Source organism: Thunnus albacares, chromosome 2, assembly GCF_914725855.1.
Source record: "Thunnus albacares chromosome 2, fThuAlb1.1, whole genome shotgun sequence".
Taxonomy (NCBI): domain Eukaryota; kingdom Metazoa; phylum Chordata; class Actinopteri; order Scombriformes; family Scombridae; genus Thunnus; species Thunnus albacares.
This window is the reverse complement of record NC_058107.1, coordinates 26,357,625-26,381,444: the sequence shown is the minus strand read 5'-3', so window position 1 is coordinate 26,381,444 and position 23,820 is coordinate 26,357,625. Positions and strand designations below refer to the sequence as shown.

Genomic DNA, 23,820 nt, shown 5'->3' with positions numbered 1-23,820 from the left:
CCTTTTTTGCTGAAGTTGAACCCTTCCTCTTAGTTTAGGTTGTAGTAAAACCTACTGTATGTCAAAAGATATATTCTTATAAGCAAAGTGAAATTGTCCAATGTAAAATGACTCTCCTGTGAGGTTAATGTGGCTTCAGTTAGCTTGAGTTCAGAGGTTTGACACATATTCTTTTCTTTATAGAATGAAGCACAGCTCATTAGCCTAGAGCACATTGTTCAGTCTGAGTGCCTTCTGGCCAAAGTCAGCTCAGACTGTGTAGGTAATAATAACCCTGCCAACCTTTAGATAATCAGCTTCTCCCCCAAGAGTCCAGGAAAGAAAAAGACAAGGTGTCAGTGGCATATAGTTAGACAGAGGGAAAAAAAAGGACAATGTATAATATGACTGGGTTGGGGACAATATGATTTGATAACAGCAGGGGGCACAGAAGAAAGAAAGGAAGTTAATGTATAAATGCCTGGTGGTTTTCTTTTGTTTGTCAGATTTCAGTGGTGAGTTGCTTCGCTAATTAGATCTAAGCAAAGGTCAAAATAGTTACATTTCTTGTTCTAGTCTGCATTAGGATCATTCAGGCTACAGGTCTAAGTAGATTGGAGAGGATGCTGGCCAAGTTCAAATTTTCTTTTTTGTTAATGGGGGAGAGTGTGGTGGCCAGTAAAGGTTAAAATATATTCCTTTGTTTCAGAAGTAATAAGGAGACAGAAATGTGTAGAAGTCACTAGACAAAGTTGTGGGTTAGAAAAGTTCAGATCTTCTTTATAAAAATGTGCTATTGTAGGTAGCTTTCATAATTAAGAGACTTACTTTAAGGTAAGTTTTGTTTTTTCCAGTGAGAATCAGGATATTTCTGCCTTCTTATGACAAGTAGTTTCACTAATTAGGCCCAAAAATCTGAAGGTTAAAAACACTTCAGTGGAATCTATGACTTAAAGATTAAGACATGAGGAGATGAAGGGCAGGCTAATAGCACAGGAATTCCTGTTGCACACAATGTCCACACACTTCTGGAGAATTAGTTTGAGATTCCCTAATCGCAGATCTCTTGGCAGCTTTGTTTGACCACTTTAGTCTTTAAAAAAAAAACCTCATTCACTGTTTCAAACACTAATTAATCTTTTCTGCAAAACTTGCTTTTCTTAAATTTTGACATTAGAATCAAAATGGACAGGGAGGATCTACAGCTACTGTACTACGTTTGTACATGTTTTCCAAGTAAAATGAACATCAAATCACCTTCTAAGTGCATTTCCTAGTATAGTTTAAGGAACTTATTAAAATAAACTTTTGGATTAATGATAAATGACATGCCCTGCCAGTGGGGTGACTTTAGAAACCAGCTCATTGTTCTCCACTGTCCTGCTGGGTCTCTCTCCCCTTCAGCATCAGGCTAATTAGGAGGAGGGAAATCTGGCTTTGCTGATGCGGGTGGTACAGGGACTTATGGTATTAGAAAAAAGAACCAATACAGGCCAGTCTCATACTCTTCTAACTGATATAATGAAGCCCAGTCTGGCCTCTTTTTGAGAAACAGGGGGCGGTGGGAATGTAGAAGAGGGACAGTGGTGGTGAAAACAAAGAAAATAAAAGAAAGATTGACAGAGAATGAAAGAAATATGGGAACAGAGAGAGATGTACATCTGTCTTTCACATTCATGGTCAGAGACATTCAGGATGCCTTAATAGCAAATTTTATACCGTACATCGATTTTTATCTTTCCCCAAATTGAGTCCATCTTTTCCCCACCACTTATCTCTAACTCTGGTCTTTGCCTGCCTTTCAGACTGTGAAATGGAGAATGGTAATTTCCCCTGCTTCTCTCTGTATGTTAATGAAGCGCTAATCTGTTCCTGAGCGAGTGCCTTAATGAGGGCGACGTGCCCCTCGCTCTGTTGGCTAGCTCCTGTTAAGCTACCATTATGGAAATAGCTTGGTATCGTACGTCGTCCTGGGACTGGACTGAAATGTATGCCTTATTTCCACTTTTAAAGCTTTCTTCTCACTCCTTAACAAGGCTGGGTGTTCCTCTGAGGGAGCGAGCAGTAGATAAACAAACATGGTAATGACGAGCACGGGGAGAGACTTCACACACTTTGAGGTCTGGTCGTTTTCAGATGCTGGATGTTGGTTGGGCTAAATAGGCCACACAGGACAGATTGTTGGAGCTAGTGAGCACAGTATGAGCCAAAAATCAAACCCCTTCTTGCTCAGATATAAATCCAAGTCAGTTGCTTTATTATTAATCAGATTTATTGTGATTATGTTGTACGTTGTTTGTCAGGTGCTGCTTTACACAATATTTCTCCTAGTCTGACCGAGTTAAATATGTATGCTGAGAAATTGAATTAACAGGGATTATTGGCATTATTTTCCGCAAAATTAGTGCATGCCATTGATCATGTCACATCCTCCTATCCATAATGCCTGCTGATCACTGTAATACTTGGCTTTATTTAGAGAAACACCCTAACCAGATTAAAAGTAGGAACAGATGCTGCTTGGAGCTGAACACGTTTCAAAGACTCATATCAAAGGATATTATAGCTTTATTCATTTTGCATGTATCTAGGCCAGCCCAGCCCCTGCCACTCCCACAGACCACATATGAAGGGTGGTGTGGTGGGTGACTATGAAATGGATTAACGTCTCTCGCTTGCTTCACTTTTGAAATGAAATTGCTCATCTTTAGGCTTCCCTCTTTGTCCCCTTCTCTCAATTTGTTCTCCCATATTTTCCTTCCTTTCCCCATTGTCTACTTACTGTGCTGATGCTCAGCTTTTGCCAATAGTTTAAGCACCACAGTAATAAAACAGCATGAAGGAGGAAAATACACTGGTATGGGCTTAAAAGGTGCCAATTTTTTTGGAAGAAACAAGTGAGAGGGAAGTTAAAATGTGAAGTAAAAGTGGGAGGTTTAGAGGAAGGTAGGATAGTGTATCATTTTTTTCCCCCCTGCAATCTGCAGCTCACATTACACAAATTCACTACAGGGGTTGAAACCTCAGGATTCCTCTCAAGATGATGAAAAGATGTCTGAGCCTTGTCTCTGATGAGTCTTTAAGGGTGTGCTTGGATTTAAAGACTCTCTGGAGGCTTTTGTTACAAGTTTTTAAGTTCATACATCAATGAATAGTCATGAACCGCACCAGTTTGTCAGATTAAGATTGTCAAGCTGAGGTGGTTGGGGGACTGGTTTGATGTAGGCAAAGCTTAAATGGCTTGCACCAGTTCTTTCCTGTACCCCATATGGAGAGGTTTAATCAGAAATCTAAAAAGACTCCTGCATGTATTTTTCTTTTTATTATGAGTAGTTATCAGTTATGCATCATGCACTGCGCTTCAAAAGGTGAATTTTGCTGAAGTATATTGTATGTGTCAGGCACAGGATTCAAATGTTCTGCAATGGAAAGCGCAGAATATATGTATTATATATATACAGTGGTTTGGGACGTTTTTGATGTCAAACATCAATAAGTATCTGAGTCCTCTAAAAGATGAAGAAAGTGCCCCACATTCACTTATTAAAAATTTACAAACTGTTTTGTACATGGCATGGTGTGTGACAGTCTCGTCTCGCTGCCTTTGGCTCAGCTTTGGGCGATGCTGTTTGGATCTGTTGTAGAACCTGGCTGATACATAAAGTTGGATCTAAGAACAGTTATTTGTAGAGACCAATGACCAAATAAAAATATGCCAAAATAAACTAACAAACTATGCTTTTTGAAAACAGACTGTGTGTGTTTTTTTTTTTGTATAAATTTGTGATCTTCTGTCATTTTTATACTGTTATGATGTCAGATGTCTATATTTAACACGGTCAAAGCAGAACACATGTAGAAATGCTATCTGCAAGTAAAAAGCTCAGGCTTTAACCTGCTTTGAAAGCTTCATTTGCAATGTTACCTCTACTTCCTCCTCATGATGACATCAGATTGTTTGAGTATGCCTACAAAAGGCTGTCCGTTGGTAGCCTTTGTTGCTACAGTGTTCAATGGGTTGTTCACGTTGTCATATTTTGGATGGGATTCAGGCTCAAACGTGTACAGATGTATTTGAAAAGTTTCCATTTCATGTAAAGAACGAGAAAAAGAACTGGAATATTATTATTACTGTTTGTTTACATAGACTTCCGAGCTGCCAACAGCACAGAGTGGGCTCATTGAGAGGGGGCCTTATAGAGATAAGAGCTAAAATAGCCTGTCTTTCAGACAGAGGCTGAATTGAGGGGCTTCATACCAGGACCAATATAAGATAAATAGAGTTTTTGAACTGTAAATCATGCAGAGATATACCAGTAGAGCCCCAGAATATAAATATAGACATAAGCATGATATGTCCCGCTTTAAGGTAAAATGAAAGCTTGAATGAATGATTTCTGTGATAATCTTGAGGCACTAGAAATAGTTATTGACATGAGGTGATGGCAGTGCATACAATGTATAAGAGAAGCACTTACTTGTCCTCCTATATTGGTTTAGGCTTATAGACTGTAGGGCCATGGAGCAACCAGCAACCACAGCATATGGCAGATGATGCATTGCAGCCGTGTCGACTAGAGGGCTGATCAGAACCAGTCTGTTTCTATTCAACACTGACCACAGTGGGGAGAGAGGAGGATATAGGGGTTGAAGAGCTGTCATATTTCCCCCGGGAGGGGAGGGAGAGATTCCCATGTGGTTGAATAATAATGTGGCTCTACCTCGCTAGAGAGAAGTTGGAGGGACCAGGGTACAAAGGAGGAGGAGATGAATTGGCCATAGAACATTTGTCATAGAAGTTCAGAAGTGTCACAGAAAGCACTCCAGTGGCTTTAACCTCATGAAATTTGGTTGTGTGCGTGCATGTGCATGTGCATGTTTATGAGATCCATGCTTTCTCGGAATTGTTTTTCATTAAGGTTGGGGCTGCTAAGCATTGAGAGGCTAGTATGGAGGATGTGGTGGTGGTGCAGTAGTCACAGTCATCGTCTGTTAGCTCACGGAGAACACTGATGAGCACAGATGTTACCATGCTGTGTTCGAATGCACGCACCCTGCAAGGTGTGAGCCAGATTTATCCCAAATTGTAGTTTGACACTCACCCTGAATAACAACATATTCAAAGGCTTGTGTTTTTCTTTCTGACTTTGGTGGTTTGTTTAGTATGCTGTTAGATAGAGACCAGTGGAAACCCGTAGCCTCATCTCTAACCGATAAATGGCTCTTTTAGCTTGTATTTATCTTGGTTTCAAATCCACATTGAACTTTTCCACCCACATGCTACAGCTTTGACTCATTTAAGGAATTGCTCAATTGAGGGATATTCTGCTTTTCATTTAAGTGCTCACACTAAAATCTAGAACAAGTGATAATGCCATTAACTTTTTCTACATCATTTGTGTTAGATGGCAACTTTGGTGTTAAGTTAAAATGTCAATAATATCACTGGAATTCATTAGTGCCGTTTTGACCAACTAAAGGTCTTCCTCAGGCAAAGGAAAACCTGTAGTTGATCAAAATGTTGCTAATATATATAAATAAAGGCTTTATTTAATCAGGTAGTCTCATTGAGATCAACATCTGTTTTGCAAGAGACCTGCATACAGCAGAGAGAATGAACACAAGCCTAGCCAGGCATAACAAAAGGACTAGACATGCAACACACAGCCAGACAATCAAAAACACATTCAGCATCAGAAACAATCACAGACATCACTAAATAGACTTCAGGTTAAAAGTTTAAAATTGGTCAGTGAAATGAGACATCCAAGTTTTAAAAATCATCTGTATTTCATTTATACAGTGCAATGTACTAGTTGAAGGTGGTCTTCCCAAGTTCAGTATTTACTCAAGGGGTAGCTGGAGTTCAACAGTCCTGAGATCTGGTCTGGTGAGCAGTGCTGGTACTCTTTCTTATATTGTAGCTTTGGTGTTAAAACAAGGAACAAAGGAACTTTTATTCAGTAGTGTTTTATCAACTAATTTTTAACCTTGTTGACTGATATTTCAATCATCATCATTAAAGGTGCAGTGTGTAGTATTTAGCGACATCCAGCAGGACCGACTTGGCAGAAATGGAATATAATATTCATCAAGTATGTTTTAATTAGAGTATAATCACCTGAAAATACTTAGCACTTACTACTTACTGCTGACATTATCAGAAAGGTGATAATTCTACTTTATGCTTACTGTTAAAGTCATAGTAGGTGGCATTTTGATAGGGTGGACAAAATATGAGGAACATTTTTCAATGTAATGCACTTTAGTAGACGACCACCACCAACTACGACCTCAAAAATAAACATAATGTAGAATTATCACCTTTCTGACAACGTCAACAAAAACTGAAAATGTTCAGCTTTGTAAAAGTGGAATTCATGGCAGAGCTGTTGTATTGGATTGCATTAGATTGCACAGGTTTATTTGTTTATTTGTTAGGATCCCCATTAGTTGTGCCCTAAAGCACAGCTAGTCTTCCTTGGGTCCACACAGGTGTTCCTGTGAGTGTATATCACTAATACAACATACTAAATAAATGTTATTTTACTGTTGGGCTTTTTGCTCTTTTTAGTTTTACTGTGTCTATGTCAGTGTCTGAAATCACTCCCTACAGTATATAGTGCTCTATATTTACCCTCCACCATTTTATTTGAGTGTCTGAACTGTGAGTGTGTGGCTGTGTCCGCAATCATTCCCTCATTCACTCATTCATGACTCCCTTTATAATAGACACACAATAGTGAACAGCAAATTGAGATTTCGGACACTTACCAGCTGTCATCATTTTGGGACATCACTGTCAGCTGTACAGTTGCATAACAGCAGTTTTCACATCCATAAAAGGCAACACATGGCATTGTGGGATTGTTAGCAGAATATAGTATATATGCCATTGACAGTACTGCTAGCTGCTCACTATTGAGTAAAGCATTGAGTATCTATTATATAGGCAGGAGTGAATTTGTGAAGGAGGGAGGGATTATGTGAATGTTAACTAGATTACTGTAATTACCGCATTGTACTTACTATGGGCAATAAATGCTGATCTTTCACTGGTGATACTTTCTAGGGTTAGGGTTAGAGACAATGTAACCAACTAATAACTAATATAGCTAGTCTATACTTTTGTGAATCCATTATCTACAAATTCATTTTTACAATATATTCACTCATGTGTATGGTATCTGTTTTGGATTTGTAATCACTACCATTTAGGTTGTTGTCCAATACTGTTTTCACACTTTTACTCTTCCAGCCTTCAAAGAGCAACTGTTGTCGTCAATCTTTACTGGAAAGTGTGTTTTAGTTGGCTGCATAGCTGTGCACCTACACACATAGTGAGGATAGAAGAGAAGGTACCTGACAAAAGCTAGGTGTTACAAGACTGAACTACTAGTGTTGGTTGACAGAGGACCTGAGTGAAAAAGAGGAAGACAGTGAGACAGACTGAGAAAGAACGAGACCGTGAATGTGCTTTGGAGAAAAAGGGTAAAAAAAAAGAAGTAGCGTGGTCCTACAATGTTCTACACAAATCAAATTGTACCATAACACTACTAAAAACTGAATTACAGTAAAATAACTAATTAAGAACTTTAACTGCTTTGCCTCTCTGGCTATTTATCCATTGTCTACATTCCTGTTTGAGAGAGAGAGAGAGAGAGAGTTTTTATTACTGCCATGCTAATAAAATAAGCAAGACAGAATATATTATTAGGGCAACAGTAGTGGCATTCAAATGTTTATTTCTGATGAGTCTCCGAGAGGCCTCGGCTACTGTTTTATAAATTAAAGGCTCAAAACGCCACAAAAATCCCTTCATGACTCTGCAGGAGGGCCATCAAAGTGTCAAACTGCATTTGACTCAGCAAAAGCTTGATTTTGGGTTGATGAAAGTAATATTTATAGTAGACCAATAACTGATTTAGTTGAGTAGAACAAGATGTATCTGCATTTACCCCAGAGCACTATGTGTGCCTCAGCTTACCCAAGATTGAAGTTGTGAGTTAGTAAATAACCGTAAATCAATGTAAGTCTGTTAGTTGGTTAGTTAAGGAGTTAGTTAATCAGAGAGTGACTTTGTCCATCCATGTGTTTGTTCAGTTTATGGGCCTCAAGAAGACAAAAGGTTGGCTCTGTAGCTCTGCTTCTCAGAAAAAAAGGCCCTGAATGCTGTTAGTGTGTTAGTGTGTGTGCGTGCATGTGTATTCATGTGTATGTATGTGCGTGTCGAGGCACGCCTGTACGCAGCCTGTGCATGTGTCTGCATCGGTGCCTCTGTGTGTTTCTGTCATTCTAGTTCAGTGAGTGGCCCACTGGGTGCAGACAATCCCCGGCTTTGTGTGTATGTCCTGCTGCCATGCTGCGTACTGTACTGAATGGGCTCTGGGGAACGAGGCGTGTGAAAATCCCACCCATGCCCACCTAGTGACAGTCAGCTGTGTGTGTGTGTGTGTGTGTGCGAGTGTGTGTGTGTACAAGCAAGAGATAGACACAGAGAGAAAGAAAACGCTCATATGTGTGTGGGTGTATTTGTGTGTGCGCAGGGTGGGAAGCGGTGGGTGAAAGAGGACAATCCACACAGAAACAACCAGTCTCTGTGTTGGACAGTACAGAGAGATTCTTTATTATTCTTTTATTTCATTAACTGGGAAACCTAATGACCTGACAAATGACCCCCAGCAGAGGCCACTCTGTTCTCTCACACTCAGCGCCACTGTTGCTGCCTGTCTGCCTCTCTAGGTAGCCCCTTTCATACATGCAGTATAATCTGTAAATGGCTCATTTTAAATGCAGACATTATGACATGTCATAGCAGGAAATGCACAGGTGTAATGAATAATATTAACGATGGCTGCATTAAATTTAGGCTCATTTGCATGGATATAATTAGTGGTATTAGTTACATCTGTGGCTTCTCTCCTACTGTATAAAATATCTCCAGTGATAGAGGCCTAGTTTCCATATATTACATTGAATGTTTTTGTTTATTTTACTTATTATTTTTGTTTGTCTTTTTATTAATTATACTTAATTAATTACTTCTTTAAATGTATCTATTTATTTATTTCTTGTGTGTGTTGTTTCAGGGTATTTTGTATAATGTTTTTGATTAAGTCTGTGTTGAATCCTATTGAAAGTCAAGCACATTACGTGTGTGCCGTCAATAATTGGTACATGAACTGTTAACACGTTTGAGCCTTTTTGCCCATTGTACCTTTTCTTCAGCCTGGTGAAGTGCTGAGTGGAAAGCGTTGCTCTTATCAGTGTTAAAAGACCTGCACATCCACCCACGCAGGTGTTTTTAATCACTCTGGCTGATTAGACCTCTAGTTAAGTTGAAGTTGGCTGGAGCTATACTGGAAAATACCTGACGCCACTGAAGTCTATGAACTAAACAATGGTTGCAACAAAGCTTATTTAACAAATTAAACCACTAATCTAATAGATTTTTGTATCCAGCACCTATCCAACTGAGATTGTGCACATGACTTGCCTGATATCAGGCAGAACTGTCAACTCGTTACAATTATACTCCATTTCAGTCAACTCAACTTGGTGGAGTGGGCGGATTCAAAGGTCTTGACCCAGGCATGTGCAACTGCTTTGACCTATTCAACAAAACTAACAGGAGAAGTGAAAACACCTGTGTGCGTGGACTATTGGTGTGTAGGGACTTTATTAAAAGATCCCTTATCAGATACTTTTATGGGCAAAGTGTCTGGTCATTACCACAAACCCAGAGTCATTTTTTGTAAGCGCTGCTTTAGCAACATAGGAACTAATACATTTTACTTTAATTTCTGTGTTTGTACATAATATATATGTAGTGTAAAGAAAAAGCATTATATTTGCAAGATAATTTTTTTTTAATGTATTCCATAAGCAGTAAGTAACACTTTCACAATGTTGCGCCTTGACATTTTTGAAGCCTGAAGGTCACATGACATTTCCAGTCACTGAATATTCGCTTCTTTTGGTTTCAAGTGTCCGTTTCCTGTTTCAGTGTGATATCCGGCCGACTCTGGCAGATTCGCAGGTCAGAGTTCGGCCAATAGAAATGCTGCTGCACTGTGTTTGGAAATAGAGAAGTTATTATTCTCGTGTGTTTCATCCCTTCCACCACTTCTTCCAGCTACCGCCATCTGACCGTCGCTGTAAGGTTTCACTTGCAAAGAGGAACACCTTTAAAATGTCATCCGCTCAGCCATTTCTGCCTGAAATGAATCACACGAGGAACATACAGATATATTCACACCTGAATTGTGTTTTTACAGTATTGATGTTAGCATTCGTGACATATTTTACTGTGATATTTTACTGTTTCTCTACCTTTGTCTTGTGACAGACAATAAAGTTTCTTGAATCTTGAATCCCCATTTTAAGTAAATTATCACACTACCAGACTACAAACTGTAGCATCACTCTCATACACTGTTGACAGTTTGTTATCTCTCTGATCAATATTTATTTATTACCCGCATCACAAATGTCACCGCATCCTTTTTCGGAGCCAAGTGCAGAGAACGGAAACGTCATGTGACCGTGCTTTAATATGGCTGTCAAGGGAGACTTTTGCAAGACATTTGTAAAAATTGCTGGAAATTTGTCGAGTGCTGATAACGGAGACTTCCATCCTTGTCAAAAGCAAGATAACTTGACAGCTGAGTGGCATATTGTAGTAAACAATCTATCAACTTTTACCTGCAATAAACTTCATGTATTATCTAGTCTTGTGTGCCAGATCTTACATACCATGCAAACATTGTGGTTTTCTTAGTAACAGTCTTGAGTAAACATGGAACTTTTCCAGACCAGAGGCCTATATATGAAAGCCAAACAAAACGTATTACTTTAACAGATAAATGAACCCAGTAATGTCCCAGATTTCCTGTCTGAAAGTGGCTTCTCTTCTGTCTTTCTGCCTGTCACTGTCATCCTTTCTCCTCTCTGTGATTAATATATAAACAGATCCCTCAGATGTAGATCAGCGTCTTCAATAAGTGCCACTCGTGTTCACGTTGTGCCGTGTCCTACTTCACAACATGTCAAGATTCAAGAGGCGGATGCGGGAGCAGTACGCTCTGGCTGAAACCTAGTCATGTTCCCATTGTCTCTAACCACAACACAGGATGTGGTGGATTCTAATTGGTGGGGGTGGATTGACGGCACACACATACAAACAAATAACTAATAAGCATGCACGCTCCAACTGAACAGACAGGACACAGGTGACCTCATCCATGTGAGACAAAACCAATAGGCAAAATAGCTGTTGTTCTATTCAGCCAAACACAGGGGGATGTTATTTGTTTAGCCCTGGTAGCTACCTCCTGCTGCTCATAAATGTCAAGACACATCATTGCTGAATGAGAGTTTGCTACATAATTTGACTGTGCACTGTATCCCAGAGTGTTTAATGACTTGAATAAGGTGCTGAGTGTTTATTTTGCAAGTTTGTTATGTCTATTTTATTCACAACACACTTATTGTCTTCTGCCTTTGTTACAGCGCCCATTATCACAGTAGGAAGTGTTCCCATTTCACTGAAAATTTCATGTTAATATTGTGTTCAAGCTCAAAGGAGCTTTCTTTTTCAGTAGCTGAGTGATGTTTTCAAACTCATCTCCTATCTTTCTCCTTCCTCCATCCTCCGCCCTCCATCCTTCCGCCTTCTGTCTCTGTTTTGGTGTTTGTTTGTGTTTGTGGCCTAGCCTCTCAAAGCATGTAGACATATGCCCTGTTCCTCCTCTAATTGGTTCTCTGTATTCATGCAGGGATACAGAGAGAGGCACGGAGACTGCGGGCAGAGCCGACTCTTAATAAATGTCGGTCCACAGCTGGGCTACGGATGGACAGCTCACTGATGGGCTGTTTATAACAAGGCGTCACTTAATGCAAGAGGAGACAGTAGCTGAGGCGAAGTTACAGAGAGAGATAAAGAAAAGGAATACATCAAGAAAGCGTGATGCATCTTGCCAGCGAGAGACGGAGAGGAAGATGAGGGAGGGACAGGGAGGTAGAATCACCTCAACGGGAAGGAGACAGAGAAAGACATCCCCTCTCACTTGCGCAGCCTGAGGGCAGTGATTGTGAAACAGCATGAAGTGTGTGACAGGAGGGAGGTCACAGACAGGCAGCATTGTGTGTGTGTGTGTGTGGGCATATTGTATTTTGGTGACCGAGTGTGTGTTGCTTACCATCACGTTAGTGTGAGTCTCTGTATGTACGCTTGCGTGCTTGTGTATATACATGCCCATGAGTGTACAGAATGTGTGGAGCCTTTCGTATGTCTGTGTGTGGGGTAGTTAGAGGTGTGTGTACGTCCTGGTGTGTTTTCAGGAATTCATCCTGTCAGGCCTGGAACCCGCTGCCTCGTCCTATCGCCTCTCTCCACACAAAACAATACAAAAGCCCCAGTTTGTTTATTGTTTTGCCTGCCTTGTTTTTCTTTTGATTGTTGTCAAAATTCCCACTGTCTCCCCTGGCGTAGCAGCATGCACTCCACTCTTCTATGCTATTATTTACTCCCCAAGGTTTTTAGAGTTTAGATAGAACGAGAGCAGTATCAAAAGGGCCGTCGAAAAAAAAAAGGAAGAAATAGTTGAGAGGGATGAAATATTCAGAGTGATGTGATGTTCTAGGACAATAAAGTTCCAGGTGTTTTGACTAATCAGGATATTAGAAAGACTGAGTGACATGTTGGCTCCTATGCATATCGTTGGGAGGCCCCTTACCGTACAGGAAGAGTTTTCCATTGTGTCATTTCTTCTCACAGAGGTTTGGAAAAGTCTTCTCTTCTTCTTTTAAAATTTATTTCGGAGACTAGAATTGTGTCTGTGTGTGTTCGTGTGGGCGTGCATGTGTGTGCACATATCTACTTGTTCTCATTTCTGTTATAAATACCGGGGCTGATTGACAGTTTCTAGTGTTTGGGTTTGACAGCTCTGTTTTGTTGTAGTCGACAGGCTTTTAGTGAATGGCTGACGTTTTGAGGTTCCATGTCCGTCACTGTGTGATGGCTACAGGGCACAGTTGTGGATGTGGATACCAAGTTCATTGCGCCACCCTTTCAGCATCAATGCACAATGCATATGTGGCTCCTACAGGCTGTTTTTCAAAAGGTCATGGGAAGATTCAACATACTACAAAACAACTACAAAGTATTGATTTCTTTTTGTTGTTGTTGACTGGCATGTTACAGTTTTGTGCAAAGCTACTGGCTGCTTTTTTAAAAAAATAATTCTGGCACAGAAGATGAGTGGAATATTGTGGACTTTTATCAAAAGAGAAATCTGTTTATTGTACATCAGGGCGCATTTTTTGTGGTATATTTATTCATACTCATATAAATCAATATGTGACCAAACAGACTGTAGTTGATGGGACATTGTGTTGAAATATCTCCTGCAATCAACAGCTACAATCAACTCAAGTCAAAGACTTCACACTCATCATTTTGCTAATCATATGGGGGAAATCCACCACTGGCAAGGCAATTTCTTTACTTCCAGCAGCTTCCATAGATGACAAAGCAATGCAGTTTCCAAAATCTTGATTGTGCAGTAAAGGGCAGGATTTCAATCCTGGTGCTTGGGGATGTTGCAAAACATTCTGGGAATTGTGGGAAATCAGAAACTGAATAAATGGAATTGAGAAAGGTTAAGGGAAAGTGGTTAAACCAAATAAGTAAATTACAACACTTCTGTGAGTACACTGAAAATGCAAATTGAGTTTTTAATATTCTTCCTCTCAATTAACAATGAAATAAAAACACAAGAATGATAGACTCTTATGTAAATGAATACACATAATCTTCACACCAATCATAATTAGGATTTTGAAAAAATTGTGTTAGAATGAAACTTCAAAGTGACAATATTTAACAGAGTAATGCTACACCTTTTAGAGGCTGGATTTGTCTTCACCAAATGTGAACGTATGTATGTATTGTTAGATAAAGCTTCACAGTAATTCATGAAACGAGAAAACACGAGATCCAAATAAAGTTTAAAAAGCAATGTAAAGGTTTAGTGTCAGAGACAGTAAGTCTTATTGAAGTCTTATTACACCCACCACAGACCACTTACATGTAAATGAATCACAGTTTACACTAAATCCAGTCGACATGCTAATAGTCTGTACTATACACACCGACATACACACACACACACATACACACAAAATAGCCTGTCCCGCTAACTAGCTAAGGGAATACACAGCATCATTCCTGAGTTTGAGAAATGCTGAGTCTAATGGATCATGTCATTTTGAACATTTTGGGGGTCAATACACCGTACTGTAATTGCCTTGTTATGCCATTCGCTTGTTTGAAAAATGTAATTAGAGAACATATTAGATTTATGATATATGGCATTTTTGTGCCATAATGAGTAAAAGACTTTTAATTAAACTCAATTTAGTGCTCACAGGCCAATTTGATATCCATTACTCTCTTCGTATGACACCTTTGACCTGACTCCCAATTCCCACGCTCCTCCTCCTCCTACAGTGAATCAGGTGACTTCAAAGGAGACAAACCTCACCAGTGTTGATGAGCTACAGACAGATGGACAGGAACACTCACAGCATAAAAGAGGAAGCAGCACACCTGTAGCACTGAAGCTCTTTCTCTATTGAGACATTAAAAGCCTTTGTTTTGACAGCACAGCTGCCTTTGTCAGAATATCTGTTTTTAGCTATGCAGCTGAACAAACGTGCACGCACACACTAACGCATCTGCAGGCACACCAAACACGCTCTTATATAAAAGTTAAGTGCACCCAAATTTGCTTAATGTTTCAATAAGTTATGAAACATCAAGCAATTTCAATGTTATTGGCGTGAGAGATACAGATATGTGGCTCTTAGCTCAATATGCATACAAAAAAACAAAGCAAGTTAAAAAAAAAAAGAAGAAAAAAGTAATCTCACTTTATTTTCTTATTAAAAAAATGTTTGTGATGATGAGATATCTATTTGTACCTATTAATATTACCCAATGTCTTCATTTCATGTTATTTTTTTGTGCTGTCACATCCGTCCATGCCCAGTGACAGACAACCCTCTTCACCCTCTCTTAAAAAAAAAACTCCCCACTGATCATCCCTCAGCAAGATGGCAGAATGCAGCTCAGACAGCCAGGGAAGCTTGTGAATGCAGGCTGGCACAAAAAAACAAAACAGTGAGAAGGACAGGCAGACAGGTTGACGGACATGCGTGTATTGTACGCTAACTGACATACAGTGACGACACACATACTGTAGCTGCTATAAGCTGACCAACAGACAGACAGACAGGCAGAGAAGCAGCCAAGCATGCAGACAAGTTGATAGAGCAGATATACAGATAGACCAGCAGTCACTCATTCATCAGGCTTTTGTAAAGATGTGTTAACCTGCAACTTAATAGTGTAGCATTAGAGATTGTGGAATTCTTTTATGCATTTATGATAAATAATGTTCAAGATGTGCAATGAAGCCAAAGACACAAAGAAGAGTGTGTGCTCATGTGTGTTTGTGATTTACAATAAGGCAGTCAGGAAAGGGAATGGTGATATTTATGTGTGTGTGTGTGTGTGCGTTGAGAGTTAGAGGGATAAAGGGTTGCCAAAATCCGACAGCTCAGCCTCCTGTGCTTTCTATCTCTTTGTCTTTCACTGTCAAGATTTCTCTCCGTCAGGCAGAAGTCAAAGACCAGGCAGCTGCAGAGAGCTCCGACTGGACAAACTGTCAAAGAGCTCATAGTCTCAGGAAGACACATAATGCAGCAAAGTCACAGAGGACCCATAATGTACCGTATCCTCTCTCTTCAAAGCACTTCAGCTGGCGAAATTACAGTGACCTTTCCTTTTGATGCTGATTTTATTCAGTGCTGGTGTCGTACAGTATGGAAGAGGCAGAGAAGCAGAATATCGCTTTGGTTTTTATTCTGAGGTTTCACAGCCAAACCCGTTTATATTTATACATTTTAATAAAACAAGGATGAACTGCACATTTTGTACAATTTTAGAAAAAGTGCTAATTGTTATCCAGTATTTTGGTACGTTTCTTATGCCAAAACACTATCTTTCTAAAGAAACACACAAACTTTCACATTCTCCAAAGTACACGTGTCATTTAACAACAATTTACTGCAAAAGATTGACGGACACTTGTTGTAGACAGTTGAGCCAGATGTGCTGCACTTCATATCTGTCAAGTGCGGACTATGTCATGCATATTTTACGATTGCTTCACCCAGCAGACAGTTTCACCCAGAGACCGACAGCGTTGTCATCTCTCTCTCTTTCTCTACGTGAATTTATAGACAGCTTTGTTGTTATATTAGGTTGGAAGTTAAATTTCTGGATACAAGACATATTCTTTCTGTCAGTGAGTTCTTTATAGTTGTTTGTGATTCTTTTGGTTGTTTGTTACTATGAAAGTTCTCTCGGGTTATCACATGTTTTTCTTACTTAAGCTCTCATTCTCTCTGTCATTGTGTCTCTTCATTTCACTTTTTCTCTCCTCTCCGGCTTTCCGTTTGCCGCTCATTTCTGTCATATCTATTTCTCTCCTCCCCTCTTTGTTTTTGTCAATGTCTCTTCCTTGTCATCTTGTACTCCCTCTCCATTTCCTGCCTTTCTTTGCTTTTATCAGTGAGCAGTAAGAAATTCAGTTTCTGTGAAGCACTCAGTGAAAAAAAAAAAAAAAAAAAAAATCACTGCTTTGAGAAGTGTTTCAAATCCAAGCTGTCCTTTATTGCACTGAGGCAAATAATTGATGAAAAGTGCCTCTTTGCGTCCACGCTGCCCCATTCACATGGGCTCCTTGTGGTATGAGAATACCGCTACTCGGTGCTGTACACTGTGGTCTTATATAAACTGACTTTACTGACACCAGTAACCACTTGATGGGATAAAAGCACCGCTTGTGGAATGTGTCTTTTTTTATCAATCGGGGTACATTTGGTTCACCCAAGAACTCAAAAACCTCTCGAAGTTTAAAATCATAAAATTGGTCTCCTCTTACAATCAAGGCAGCAGTTGCAGGCTTTTCATATAGATGACATCTCCGAGCTTTAGGCAGTGGAGACTTGTTCAGGTCGGCACCTATTTATTTAAAGGAAAATTCTGGTTAATTATGTTGCAACTTGGGTATTGTTTTCATAGTTTTGACCATTATTTCACAACACTACAACTACATACCACGGGGCAAAAATCACAAGCTCTAACACAATGAGACTTGTATAAAAAGCCAAGAGTTTAGACGGATTATAAGAGTTAATGCTGTCAGACTTCTTTTTAACAATGTTGCTGCATTCCCAGATCTTAGCAATGAACTTGGTTCAATATTTTTACCAATAGGAATGGTGGCCAAAAGTTATGAAAACCATGTTGGCCAAATAAAAGATCCCTCCCTTCCTCCCCACACTTTCCAACACCAAACATTACATTAAAGCATCATGTAAATCCAATATTTGTATAGCTCAGTCACTTACTCGCTCAGTCACATAGTGACTGACTCTTTTGTTCGGCTCTTGGAAGCGGTCAGAATGATTTTCTCTGGCTGTTAGCATTTTTTAGTCTTTTTGAGCTCCTCATCATGACAGTCTCTGACAGATCGGTCCGTTTCCACAATAAAGACGTCTGGAGATGCTTTTGACTTGTTTTCATTCATCAGAAATTTATTTCCTCCATAACAGAAAAAAACGGTTAAACTGGGCTTCCTAAACACTTTCAGGGCTGTTTTAAAAGAAACACTTTAAACAGAACTGAAGAAACTCACTAGCTTTGCAATATTAAGGCTACAAACAACACTCTGGAGGAGCAGGTGTTACACCTGTACTCTCTCCATTCAAAAAGAATATCTAATGTTGTGAAAATGCAAACGTTTTCTCCTCGAACATAGCAGGACCTTCACTTTTTCATATGTACCAGCTTGCAATAAACAGGAATTTCCTTAACATTATGGTATCATCAAGTTGAGTTTTACTGTAATCCCTATTGAGCTTCCTTCACAGTTATCCCTCCCTGACTTTGCTGGCTCATCAAGGGAATTATACAAGCAACTTTTTCGAAAGCTGTTATGCAACAGAATATGTAGTCCCACATTTCAGCAGTTATTGAAGATTGGAGAAATTTTTAATTTCTTTTTTCTGTTTATTTTTCTCTTGTTAGTTTATGCTCTCTCGTGTGTTGGAACTCCCTTAGTGTGTAGCCTATAAAGTAATAATGTATGCTAACAAGTAGTGCATATGGAACGCCAGATGTAAGTGAATTCATGATTATTTTCATGGGTTAAGCCTGTTTTCTATATCCTGACACAACAGAAGTTTGGCACTGAGACAGATAAGTGGTACATATATGTGTGTGTGCGTGTAACTGGTAAGTATAGGGCTGTGATGATGAGGATGATGCATCCTATCCCCATTAGTGTTAGCCTAGATCTGTCAGAGCCTTGTTGGGTTACTGCCTGGCAAAATCTCAACCCTTAGGAACAATGGGATGGGCCAAACACACACACACACACACACACACACACACACACACACACAAGACAAAACACTGTTTCTTTCTCTCTCTCTCTCTCTCACACACACACACACACACACACACACACACACACACACACACACCCAGCAAAGCCTGGAAATTCTTGTCAGAACGCACTGTCAATCTCACATTCACGTAAGCACAAACACACACACTTTCATCTTCAACCCCTGTGTAACAGACAGGAAGTGTTACTATCTGGTTTGTTCACTTTATTGTAGTGTAGTTTTGATTGACATCACACACACACACAAACACACACACACACACACTGCATTTCCAGTTGCCCCCTGTCTCACCTCTGTCAGACAGTAATAGAGACAGCTCTGGTTGGCTGACTGGTGTTTATTTCTTGTTTTCCAACTAGGCTGGTGCTGTACTGTGACCCAAGTACACCAAAGACCATTAACTCAAATAACTGATTATGCAGCTCTGGTTTCTCCTCATTATATTAGAGTTTGCCACAGTGGAGATCAATAAAAAACTCAGAACACGGCTGATGGAAGCACAGGGTGAAATAATTTAACTGCATGCCAATGCATGCAATTTTTATTTCAAGTCAAATCATTTCCTTACAGCAACCTCTTAGAAATGATTTATCATCTTGTACGACTATTTTGATTTGCATCTTGTCTTCACGGTTGATTACTCTGTAACAACGCTTTAATAAGTTGTTTCATTACCTGTCGTGTAGAGGCTGTCCTTGCAGGGCTCCCTCTGCCGTAGCTAAATTCAAGGCTGTCCTACATTCTCCATGTGCTGCGGAGCTGCTAGTGGGGGCTTTGATAGGAGATAACATTTTCCCTCTGTGCTCTCCTTTATCGACTTTTAACGTTGCTTCTAATTAATATCTCTGTCATTAATTTGCTGTGACACATGGCCTCCCTCCACCCACCTAACCAGCCAACCAGCCAGCCAGTTAGCTTCAAGCCCCGGAGCCCCATTTAGTCTCTGAACACCAAACTGCAGGGAGGAGTGCTCTTACGTGGAGTGTGCAATCAGACAACTCACAGTGACTTTCACTACAGATTTTTCTTTTTAAAAAAAAAAAAAAAAAATCTTTCTTTCTTTCTTACTTTCTTCCTTTCTTGCTGCCCTCCTACTTTGTGCCAAGAGTTCGATGCTGTTATCAACATTCAGTGTGACGGCACCGAATGCACTTTGGTCGGCTACAAGACCGCCCTTTTCATTCAGCGCTACCGAGAAAAGCATTTCACATATTACAGCTATTTTCTCAATGATGGGTGTTGATAAAGTGTTCCGCCATTACACCCGCTCATGGGGATGGATTATTGTTCAGCCTTCATTTTTGATGGCGTGATGATGATGATAGCAGTCTAGTGATGGTTGCCCTTGGTTTCTTGGTTTTTCTACTTCCCTCGATAGTTTGTCAATCCTGCTGTCTTAAAAGAACAGAGAGAGATAGAAGATAGAGGAAGCAAAAGCCTTCCAGGTGAACCCAAGAAGAAGCATGTCATGATGTATGAAGCATGTAATAATACAGTACACAGTATTTTATAATAAATTGTTATTCAAAAGATATCAAAGCATTTGTCATGGAGCTTATAAATGTCAAAGAAATAAGTATAATAGTGTAACAAACTTATAGAGCTGCAATGATGAGCCGATTGAAGAAATAACCGGCATTTTTCACCATTTTCTGACATTTTATAGACGAAACGATTAATCAGTTGCTTGAGAAAATGATCAGTAGATTAATCAACAATAAAAATAATCTTAAATTGCAGGCCTATAAACTTATAAAAAAAATTAGAGCAGTGTTAATTACATAACCCAGCCTCACAAGCTTCCTTATTCATTATACTGCAAAAAAAAAAAAAAAGTTTCTGAACTTACATTTGTTCTATCATCATATTAATATTGATTCACTTCCTGACTTTATAATAGAAACTGTTCTCTCTCTTCTCTGAGTCTGAAAAAAAAAGAAATGTGTTTTATTAAATTGTAGAAGTTACATAATTTCAGCAGATACAGTATAGGGAGCTTTTACCCTCTGTAGCTCCAATTTGAAGGAAGGAAAAGAAGAAAAAAGAAAGAAGTAATATTTTCTCTGTATCGATATATGTACTAACCTCATTTTTGATGGTTTTCTTTGTTATTTTCACATTTTTACAGTCAGACAAAAAAAAAATCCAAAAAAGATGCTTGCTACAGTAGCTTGTCTTTTTCTTTGTGTGCTTTAAGGAGTAGTTTGACATTTTGGTAAATACTCATATTTCCCTTCCTGGTGGAGAGTTAGATGAAAGGACTGATGCCCCTCTCATGTCTGTCCATTAAATATAAGGCTTCAGCCGCTGTATCAGATGGACAAGACAAGTAAGATCAGTCAGTTTTTCCATTATTTATCAAACAGTAAAATGATTTATCTAATGTGGTGTACCATTATACCTCATGCTTTTGCACATGGATGTATGTTTTGATGTCAGTGCTGAAACAATATCTTGTTCACCCCTACAGTACGTTGAGTTTTAGTGCATATTTAGCTTCAAAGGGGCTACAAATGATGCAGCCAACTTTTTTAAAAAAGAAAACAGAATGGAGACTGATGGGTTTGCCCACTGTTGGCTGGTGGACAGTGACTTCAGTGTATTTTTAAACCCTCTGATGGGTAAGACTTAGAAGATAGTACATACTGGGCAGAGAGCAGCAATAATTAATGAAGGTTTTTATAGAAAGCACAAGACGCAATGCTGAAGAAGCGGTGGTCGTGACTCTAACGCATGTGCTCTTATCGCTGCTTTTTTTCCCCTCTGCCCTGTTGTTCTTTTATTTCTCTGAACTTATTTTTCTTATTTGTTAGATTTCTTGTTTCCTTCACTTATATTTTATCTCTAACCCCTTTTTAATCCTCTCTCTCTCTCTCTAGGTTCAGGAAAATGTCTTTGTTGAGTTTAACCACCAGGAGCTGCTTGAGTTCTACAACAAGGTCTGTTTCTTCTATATGTGTGTGTGTGTGTGTGTGTGTGTGTGCCAGTCTGTGTCCACTTGTATGTCACATTGCATATGTATCTTCCCGTGTTGCATTTCATGTTGACTGTCAAACACAGCCTGACAAAATCCATCTGCCTGCCCATCTTTTTCATTCTTTGATACAAATAGTTGCCTCTTTTTCTTTCACTCTCTCTTTTTGACTTTCTCTTCCTCTCTGTGTGTCCATGTGTGTGCACGTTTCTTTTGTGTGCATCTTTTTTTTTTTCCCAAACACTCAACCTTTTCTCCTCTTTCTTCCAGCTTGAAATCGTGCAAGGCCAGTTGGATTCCCTGACTTGATGCCTGGTGCTCTTTGTACAACCACACACACACACACACACACACACACACACACACACACATTGTTAGTGTTTTGCTGACAGCTATGCTGGCTGTTAGAGGGTTAGTAATGCCATAACGCTAAACGTCAAAATTTGAAACCAGCAGTTTCTTTCCCCTTTAAGCTCCTTTAATTTCAGTTTTATGCTCACAACTTGAGGTCGGTGTGATAAATCAAATTTCTTCACATCTTCATTAAGGATACGGGGTTTGAAAAACTGATGTTTACTGTAATGCCTTTGTTAATTAAAAAATGTACTCAAACAAGATTTCTCAGTCATTTTTCTATACCTTTCAGTGTGTAACTTCATGTTTGATTGCCCTGTGAGATGGTTATAGACAATGAGATGTTATAAATGTGTCAACAGTCACTGATCTTTAAAATTAATTTGTAATCTGAGAGAGAGAGAGGCAGTAAAAGGAAATTAAATGTCAAAATGTCATGTAGAGTTTAAACAAATGGATTTTGTAACTTGGGGAATGAACTAGTGTCCATGCCATTCTAATAAAATCTGAAGTGGAGGTGAAATCCATCCAAGCTGTTGTTATTTAGTGAAGGCTCATTATTTCTCATTAAGACCAACCTGGACTGCTGGTTCAACAGATGGGAGTTCTGGGAGGCACAGCAGACCTCTAGAGTGTGTGTGTGTGTGTGTGTGTGTGTGTGTGTGTGTGTGTGTGTGTGTGTGTGTGTGTGTGTGTGTGTGAATGCATGTGTCTGCTTGTAGATGGGTGCATGAATATGTCCTTGTTCACACATCTATCTTACTTGTGTGTGTGCTTGCGTACTTCCTATCTTCCCTTCTTTGAATCCAGACATGAGTAGTCCCCACATTCCCAGGACTTGTCCTCCCTTGAAGATTTAGTAAGTCCATCCACATCAGATCTACTTTTTGGCTTTATGCTCACTTTTCTGATTAGATCTGGTTTGTTTGGTTTTATGTCAAAATGAAGTATGAACAGTTGTAAAATGTAACACAAAGTCAGGCATTAACAGATTTTCAAGCTCAGAAAACCAATTCTGTCTGTTTACTTACAGTACAATATATCCTAATACTACAATAATTCTTTTTTAGTACACTCTTCAGATGAAAGAGTCTCTGGTTTTGTTACCTCAGAATTGCATCTCATCCGAGCTCTGTTGACTTCATTAGATAATGATCTCAGGAATGCATTAGGGCAGTTCGCAGCCATATGTGAAGAAGATGAAATGAGCATCAGCACCTCCAAGTCAGAGGCAATGGTTCTCATGGCAGGAAAATGGTGGATAAGTTCCTTCAGGCTAGGAGCGAGTTGCTGGCTCAAACAACCAAGTTTAAGTATCTCAGAGTCTTGTTCAGGAGTGATGGTAAGATAAACAGGTGGTTGGATTGCTGTGGTGTTGGCAGATGCAGGTGTTTTACCAGCTTGTCTTTGTGAGGAAGTGACTGAAGAGTATATTGATTTACATTACAAACCACCAACCACCACACCTATGGCCATGAAATCTGGGTTGTGATAAAATAATGAGGTCATGGAAACAGCAGACCAAAATAGGCTGTCAGGGCTCTCCTTGAATGATTTATTTTGGAGATATTCTGGAAATCCAACTGGAAGGAGATCCAGAGGGAGAAGCAGAACACACTAGAGGAATCCCATCTGGCTGGGGAACACCTTGGGATCCCACAGGAGGATCCGGATGTCGGTCTGCGGAGAAGGATGTTCAGGCTAGCTTGGTTAGCCAGTTACCACTGTATCCTAGATCCAGATATATGGTGGTAAATGGATGGGTTGAACCAAAGATAATATGAGAGAGATTCAGATTCTGTGACATGCATAGTTGAAATGCTTTTTATTACCAGCCTTTTTTGCTTATTGGACCTTTAAAGTTGTAAACAAACAAAAATTTCTGTTTTGAAAAGTTGTCTTTTAGTCTGCAGAGTCATTGCAGACTCTGTTGCTGTTTGTGTCTAACCTCAGCAAGTGACAAGCTGTAT

General features: G+C 39.5%; 1 protein-coding gene across 3 annotated transcripts in view; it reads left to right on the top strand.

Annotated features, from left to right (window-relative positions):
- The window catches only part of commd10 (COMM domain containing 10), a 57,907-nt gene extending 35,525 nt beyond the window's left edge, over positions 1 to 22,382 (top strand). For 2 of the 3 annotated variants that reach the window (XM_044375397.1, XM_044375415.1), the window contains 2 exons: positions 21,402 to 21,461; positions 21,767 to 22,382. In XM_044375397.1, coding sequence (XP_044231332.1) covers positions 21,402 to 21,461; positions 21,767 to 21,805 — 99 coding nt within the window. In that variant the 3' untranslated portion in view covers positions 21,806 to 22,382. Of the gene's footprint in view, positions 1 to 11,756; positions 12,561 to 21,401; positions 21,462 to 21,766 lie in introns of those variants that run through there. The other variant, XM_044375406.1, reaches the window with a different exon arrangement.
- Positions 22,383 to 23,820: the final 1,438 nt, after the last annotated feature.